The sequence below is a fragment of the Mobula hypostoma genome, chromosome 10 (genome assembly GCF_963921235.1).
Source record: "Mobula hypostoma chromosome 10, sMobHyp1.1, whole genome shotgun sequence".
In the NCBI taxonomy this organism is placed as follows: domain Eukaryota; kingdom Metazoa; phylum Chordata; class Chondrichthyes; order Myliobatiformes; family Myliobatidae; genus Mobula; species Mobula hypostoma.
The window spans coordinates 126,837,424-126,845,460 of NC_086106.1; the positions used below are offsets into that span (position 1 = coordinate 126,837,424).

The 8,037-nt window shown below is 45.9% G+C and overlaps 1 protein-coding gene across 1 annotated transcript; it reads right to left on the reverse strand.

Annotated features, from left to right (window-relative positions):
* Positions 1-2,917: 2,917 nt before the first annotated feature.
* Positions 2,918-7,012, reverse strand: slitrk2 (SLIT and NTRK-like family, member 2). The gene has a single exon (XM_063061158.1). It carries the CDS (start codon positions 5,989-5,991, stop codon positions 3,454-3,456), a length of 2,538 nt encoding a protein of 845 aa, XP_062917228.1. The 5' UTR covers positions 5,992-7,012; the 3' UTR covers positions 2,918-3,453.
* Between the last annotated feature and the right edge of the window lie 1,025 nt (positions 7,013-8,037).

The window sequence follows — 8,037 nt, forward strand, 5'->3', positions numbered from 1 at the left end:
AAGTTATCCACGATAGTTCAGGATCCTAATGGTAGTAGGGGTGGGGGGGGGGGGGAAATAACTGTTCCTGAACCTGGAGTTGTGGAACCTAAGGCTCCTGTACCTCCCCAGTGATACCTCCACCTCCAACAATAAATACATAAATGAAGGACTTCGGTGAAGGAGGACGTGATCAACTGTCAAAGGAAACTAACAGTTCAAGAAAAAATAGAAAGGATGAGTGAACTTGGTGACAACCACTAGAGATGGTATTTAGAGAAGAAAGAAGCTGGTATGAAATTGTGATAGGGCTGAAAACCTTTCTGGAGAGATTTCTATGAAAATGTCCTCGACAGATGAGCATAAACTTTGAATTCTACTGTAAAGTTTGAGGATATTGGAGAGGAAATGGAAAAGGGTTTATGGTGACATTTTCCTTGAGCTTAAAGGGGGGAAACAGCAGATTTGGAAATTTGGGCTCCCTGGTAACGTATCAGTTAGCACGATGCCTTTACAGCTTCGGGTGTTGGAGTTCAGAGTTCAATTCTGCCATCGTCTGTCAGGAGTCCTCCCCCTTGAATCCCAGGTGCCAGTTTCCTCCCACAGTCCAAAGACCTACCAGGTAGGTTAATTGGTCAGTGTAGGTGGTCCTCTGATTCAGTTAGGTCGTCAGGGTTGCTGGGTTGGCTTAGCTCAAAGGACCAGAAGGCCTACTCTGCATTCGATCACAAAATAAATTAATAAATAGGGGATCAGTATCCGGTAAGAGGGGACTGTTGATAATATCAAATAACCACGCAGCCAGAAAATAAATTGGTTGGTTGAGAAATTTAGTGGGATTATGATCAAGTAAGGAGTATGTGTCTCTCAAACTCGATGAATTTAGCGATGGTCTGAGGAGAATAATGAGAGAAACTGGAAATAAAATTGGAAAATCACAGCTTAGGATGGAGGGCCAGGTGAGGAAGAATCACCAAAGATGTACCAGTGGACTAAGAGGAAGGAAGAAAATGGAAGAATCCTTCAGAAATAGCTGACTAATTATATTATCACAAAGCAACATCAAAGCAGATCACAGCCTATACACATTATGCAAAGCAAATTTTGCATAAAAATATAACACGAATATATAATAATTCTCACTATGTTCTTAAAGAAACTAACAATCTCTTAGAAAAGATTAATCTCAAGGTCAAGAGCTCCTCTAATAAGCAATTAAAAGTTTCAGTTAGATCTCAAAAATGATCAAGGCTTTTTTAAAACGTTATAATATAGATCTTGAGAATCAAAACAAATGAACAGATGCAAATTGCACCGCAGTTTTGCAGAGTTTGCTAGGTAATATTTGAGTGTTATTTCATTGTGATTAATAGGTCTAGTATATAACAACAATTCAATGTCACTTCTTCAGCATAAAATGACTTGAGATATTCTGAAGCAGAAAATTATGTTAAGGAAGAACATATTTTCTTTCTATAAAGCAGTTTAACTGGATTAATAATATATCATTTTTCCAAAACTTGTCACTGGGGATTTTTAAACAAGAATCTTAATTATTAAACTTATTACTTTCAATGAAAAATGTCCTCACGTTTTATGCTGGACATACCAAGCTCTAAGTATAGATGATTTGGAGAAGATAGCATTATACCATACGGTATCTGTGAATAACATCAGTAACAAATAATTAATCATGCATGAATAGGATTCCAAATTCTTCAAACTATTAAAAAATATTGCAGTCATATGGAATATCACACTGAATAGACAATCTTAGTTGCAAATTGCAGAAAATTATGAAAGTATTAGGTCAGATAGGTCTAGTAGGTAGATTTGTATTTTGACTATTGTATGAATGCTTATTTAAATGGTGGTAAATCATTGCTCTAGATTTTAACCAAGTGACTAAAAACTATTCATTCACTTAATTGTTAAAAAAAACATTCAGTCCCACTAATGCTACTTTGCCAGTACGGTTTGCGACAATTTAAAAGGGACCTGGTCCCTTTTAGTTACAAAGTGAAAAGTAATTTTTAGCCAAAAAGTTATTGAACAAATGAATGGAAAACAGGAAGTTTTTGGAGGCTAGCTAATTATTATATTATAACGACTATATTAACATGAATTACTCCTCAGTAGTACTGGACATTACTCAGCAGGTAGAGTTCAGGGAAAGCAAAATTTGGGTAAACCATTATCTGCAAGTGAAACTCCCTATCACACATCATCCAGCCTTGAAGGTATTTTTTTTTTCCGCAAAGTACCGTTTGTAGTACCCTATGTCTTTTGCTCTGGTAACACTGGTATAGCTTATGTGCAATTTGTTATACAACTGAATATACGTCCTATGGCTTAGGCTGCACAGGAAAATAACTGGTTCCAAAATACTCGGCGCCATAAGATACTAAAAATAAAAATGTTTAAAACATGTTACCACTTAGTATTTGAGAGCAAAATAGGAACACGTGCTTTTTGTTCTTGAAACACTATATTGTGTACAATTTCTGTTATCCAACTGCATATCAGTTTTCAGGCTTGTGTTGCACTCTCATGCAAATGCATGTAAGTGATCAGAACCACAGAATGTATATAATAATGTTATCACTGCCCCCTTATCCAGATACATCTTTCATAGATTAGTGGGAGCATCGTCACCACACACACCCCGCAGTAGTTCAAGAAGACAGCTCACCACCACCTAGTCAATGGTATATAGGGGCAGATAGGGGCAGACAACAAATCCAATGATGCCCAGATCCAAATAAACGAATAGAAAATTAATGTGCTGACACCAAATCTTTTTTTGGTTTTGAGCCATATTTCAAAAAATCTCTTTTTGTTGAAATAGATGAAATATTTGAATGCATCAAATGCTTGATCCCTAATGCATGCACAAAATTAGTTTTAATATATAAACCCAACACGGTAATCCAACTCACTTTTGTTGTGTTTTAATACCATATATATACAATCGCTCGGAAGCATTTTGCTCCCAAGATACAATGTTGTGAAGAGCTGCAGAGAGTTTACAGTGCAAATGGACCCCCAAACGTCAAAAGGGAAATATCCAGTAAAGGAGAATAACTAAAGTCTTCAGTCAAAAATTGACCCCTCTGTGCTATATATATTCTACATATAGCTGGCTATTTTGTTTTGAAGTCAAGTCTTTGGAAATTTTAAACATAGAACTTACACAATAAGAGCAAATGGTTAACGTCAAAAAACAACTAAATTCAACAAAAGGATATTGTGTGTGTTTGTGGCAATTATGAAGTCGGTGTAGCAACCGACGCCACGTCCAATAATTATAAAATACTGCTCTCCTTGATCACGGGAATTCAGTGGGGTTTTGGAGAAAAAGGCGTTCGTTCTGAAGCTCACCCGGAGTGATGGCTCAGGTGAAGTTAAGTCTAGTTAGAATAACCCATCCTGTACGTATTTGTCTAGTAGTTAAGTCTACTTTCTCTCATTGTCCTACAGTTGGCTAATGACAGTTTGTTTGGCCAACACCTCGAGGTAGTCTGGTTCTGTGTGGGGCTTCGCTTGGAGTGAAAGATTGTCGTTTTTCGCCGGCTGTTTTCTCGGGGTCCCGTACAAAACCGTTTTGTTTAGCCTGTCCTGTTCCTGGTGGCGGGTTCCTTGGGACGAGCTGGCGAACTGGCGCTTGGGCAAGGTGCAGAAGGTGTAGTGGGCGTTCAGACCGCTGGGCAGCGCCTTTCGCCGTTCGCCTAAGTTTTGGTACATCGAGTCTGTGTGTCGGGGCGGCTGCGGCCCGAGTAGTTCCACAGTGCTAATGGAGTAAGGCGCACTGCCCAAATGCTGTGACTTCTTCGCCTGCAGGCTGCTGAAACTCAGATCGGGCAGGTCTCGGTAGTAGGTTACCTGTTCCGCTTCTCGCTGGATGTAGATGGGGTTCTTGCACATTTGGCCCACGGGGTGAGGGATATAATTATACACGTGCGCCTCTGCTTTCTCCCCGGGCTCAGAGCCATACGGCCCGCACTGTAACTGGTAGGAGCTGAGGTCCAGGTTATTCGGGGTTGCGCTCTGACCACTTGCGCCGCCTTTGCGCCGCTTCAACACGAAGACGAACAGCCCGGCCCCGAAGCAGACGCTGAGAATGAAAACTACCAGTAGGCCCAAGATGAGAACGGAGAGGGGCACGGGGCTGGACTGGGCCGTCCCGGGACTGGGAGGCTCGGCGTCGTCCTGTGGGAGATTGGGGTTGCGGGTGACCTCGTGGGAGCTGTGGAGGGGCAACTCCGAGCAGATCTCTTCATCCTTGAGGGATCTCAGCGCCTGGCCGGCCAACCTCACGGGAGATTCGCAGGCCACTTCATTGATCACCACCCCAGCCCGAGATTGCTCCAACCATGTCTTCAGCGCCAGTATGGGGCAGTCACACTCCCAGGGATTTTCCTGGAGGTCGATCTGGACAGCGACAGACAACTGGTCCAAAACCCCTCTCACTGGCAGGTGCGGGAAATAATTATTCCTGAGGTTCAGCCTGGTCAGGTTGGTGCCAGCGAACACCCCGGAGGGCAGGGACCGCAGCAGGTTATTGTTGAGGTACAGTAAGCTCAGTCTACCCAGGGAATGAAAGGTATCTTCTAGGATCTCCTTGATGACATTGGACTCCAAGTACAGGTACTGCAGCCGCTCCAGTCCCACAAAGAGGGCGGGCGACAGCCTTTCGATATGGTTCCCGTTAAGGTACAACCTGCGGAGGTTGCTGAGGTTGCGAAAGGCGCCGTCCTGTATAGCTGAGATACGATTGTTGCCCAAGTGAAGCAGCTCCAATGCCCCGTACTCCCCGAAGTCACTCACCTGCACAAGGGGTAACAGGTTGCCCGTGAGGTAAAGCTTCTTTGAGTTTGAAGGTCGGGGCTGGAGTTCCGTGATGTTCCTGATCCTCCTCTCGTGGCAGTGCACGTTCAGCGCCTTGTCCGAATTCTGGACGGTGCACGAGCAAATGGAGGGACAGCCGGCCGGTATGGGCGACCTCGTCTGGTAGACCATAATGGGGCCGAATATCTGTCGGCCTTTCGGGCTCGGGGTGACCCGGGCGCGGTTCTTGGGCTGCCGCTGAGCCTTGCCGCCTCGCAGGGTGGGTTTGGCCGGGCTCGGGGACGAGCCGGTGGTGGGGGGCAGGTGGGAACCAACCAGCGAGGGGCGCAAGATCCTCAGGCTGGAGTCGACGGCGCTCTTGCGGGGGCAAAGGTCTTGCTTGTTCAGATGGGTCACGTCCTTCCCGTGCAGTCTGAAGGGAGTCTCGCAGACCATCTCACCCACGAAGAAGGAGATTGTATCCAGCCAAGCCTTCAGCGGGATCAGGTCACAGGTACAGTTCCAAGGATTTTCCTCCAACTGGATCTCCACTATGCCGCCAATATGCTCCAACACCCCGGCAAAGGGCAGCTTCTTCAACCGGTTCCCCCTTAAATCAAGATGAGTCAACAGCACGAAACGGAAGATGTTGTTCGGGAGACTGGGTAGCAAGTTATCGTTCAAGATAAGTACCTTCAGTTTATTCAGCTTGCTAAATGTGCCTGGTTCGATGATGCTGATGTAATTGTAATCTGCTTGTAGGTACTCCAGACTCTCCAAGCCCAGGAAGGTCTCCTCTCTCAACACTTCCAGTTTGTTGTTGTTCAAGTGCAATCTCTTCAGCGTGGCCAGTCCTTGGAAAGCGCCGTTCCGGATTTCCTGCAGCCCGTTGCTACTCAGATGCAGAGTCACTGTATTGGTGAAATTGATGAAGCCTTTGGGAGGGAGCTTGCTCAGGGAGTTCCCGTTTAAGAAGAGCTGGTAGAGCCGATTCTGTGGCGGCTGGAGCGAGCTAACCTTGGTGAAGCCTTTGTTCTCGCAATTAATATTCAGCATCGTCTCCTTCTCCTCGCACGCACATCGGTGCTTGCAAATATCTTTGGCACTTCTGCGGTTCTCTGACGGGGTCTTGGAGGAAAAACCAGTCATTGCAAATACACTCATTACCAGGACGGAGCACAACATCTTCCGATTACCGCCTCCCCACCCGACAGAAGTTCCACGACACCTTTAAATCTTAAATTCGAAACAGAGAAACCCGCTTATAGTCAAGGCTGCAATAACTTCAGCTTGCAGGAGGGATGCGGGGTGCTTCTCCCACTTTCTCCAAACGATCTTGCATGTTAAAATAAGAAATAACGACACATCTTAAGGTCTACATTCCTGTGTTCCATGTTTGCTTCTCACCTCATACCGAGCGCAGATGCTCAATGCTCCGCAGTTGGCATTCGGTGCAGGGAAGGGCACACTCTGTCGAGGCGATCTTTCTCTCCCCTGAACGCAGACTCTGCTGAACAATTTGCGGGAGGTTTCACAGGTCTCTGCGATTATCCCGGCGCTCGCGTCCACACTCCAGAGCTGGCAGCAAGCGACGCTCGGCTTCGCGTTTCTCGCTGAACAGTTTAGAGTTTGCCCGCAGAATGAAGCCGGAGAGAAAAGCTGGGAGCGGATCGCTCTCTGTCGGCGAAGAGTTTGCGCTTAAACCTTCCCCCTTCCAGTCGCCTGCCAGTGGTCACGTCATGCGCGCTGAAACCTCCCCGCCGTCCCATTAACTCTGCGAAGGGCGAAGCGAGGTGCAATTTCAGGCGCCAGGCACCCCGAATAAAACCTTTTCCGAACTTCTAAGGAAGGATGTGCTGGTATTAGAGAGGATCCAGAGGAGGTGACGATCATGATCCTGGGATTGAAAAGGTTAACGCGTGAGGAGCGCTGGCACCGAGCCTGCAGTTGCTGGAGTTTAGAAGAATGAAGAGGAATTTCATTTTAATCTATCGAATATTGAAAGGCCTAGATGATGGAAGTGGGAAGGATGTTTCCTATATTGGGAGAGTCAAGGATCTGAGGGCATAGCCTCAGAATACAAAGACATCCTTTAAAACATGAAAAGGAATTTCTTTAGCCAGATGGTGGTGAATCTGTGGAATTCATTGCCAGGGATGGCTGTGGTGGTCAAGTCATTTGGTATATTTAAAGCGGAGGCTGATAGGTTCTTGATTAATTAGGGTGTCAAAGGTTACGGGGCAAATATAGTAGAATAGGTTTGAAAGAATAATAAATCAACCATGATGAAATGGTAGAGCTAACTGGAGGGGCCGAATAGCCTAATTCTACTCCTATTCTTATGGTCGTATGTTCTTTAACCTTAGCAAGGCAGACCATCCACAGCCGGGAAACATGGTGTGCTGCTTGGTGAGTTGTAAATGCGGTGAGTTCCACCTTAGAATAAGGTTTCTAAAAAGATGGGGGGGGGGGTTGCACTATCTTTCGGTGCATTATGTAGATGGGAGGTGAATGCAATATCCACAGCGTAAGGCTGGCGTGCAATATCCGCAGGACAAAGCTGCTTTGCAATGTCCACAGGCTGAGGCTGGGGTGCAGAATCCACAGGAAAATCCTGCTGTGCAATATGTACAGGGAGCGACTGGGGTGCAAGATCCACAGGGCAGAGTTGGGGTGGAATATCCACAGGGTAGGATTGGGGTGCAATATCCCCAGGGAGGCCTAGGACTGCACTCTCATAACTCTAGTCAGGGTCTCTGGTAGGTGAGGGTGATTCATGATGCATCTATGGTGGATGGAGGAGTCCATTTTCTACAAGGGGCTCTCTTGTATCTAAGGGGGGGGGGCGAGATGTTCTGTAACTGTAGAGGTGGTCCAATACCTACAGGATTTCCGCTAAATAAGTGGTGTTTCCACAATGTACACGTAGTGCCTAAGTGGTTTGGGGAGGAAGGTGTGTTGATGGGACAGGTGGTCTAATATATACAGCGAGTGTCCAGGATGATGTTCTATCATGTTGAATAGAGGAGTGTCCTGTACAACGTTTTATAACTTGTAGTAATCACTGGCCTTTGTTTCTACCTCCACTCCTCTCTCTATTTTCCCTTTCCCCATTCTGGAAACCCTCTCACACCTTCCTCTCCCCAGTCCTCATCACCTCCCTCCATTCCCCACCACCTGTCCTTTATGCCACTCTCCTCTCCTATCAGATTCCTTCTGCCTCTGCCCTTT

What these genes read in the sequence shown, in the direction of transcription:
- slitrk2 (XM_063061158.1), bottom strand. Translation starts at nt 5,991, where the DNA reads ATGTTGTGCTCCGTCCTGGTAATGAGTGTATTTGCAATGACTGGTTTT.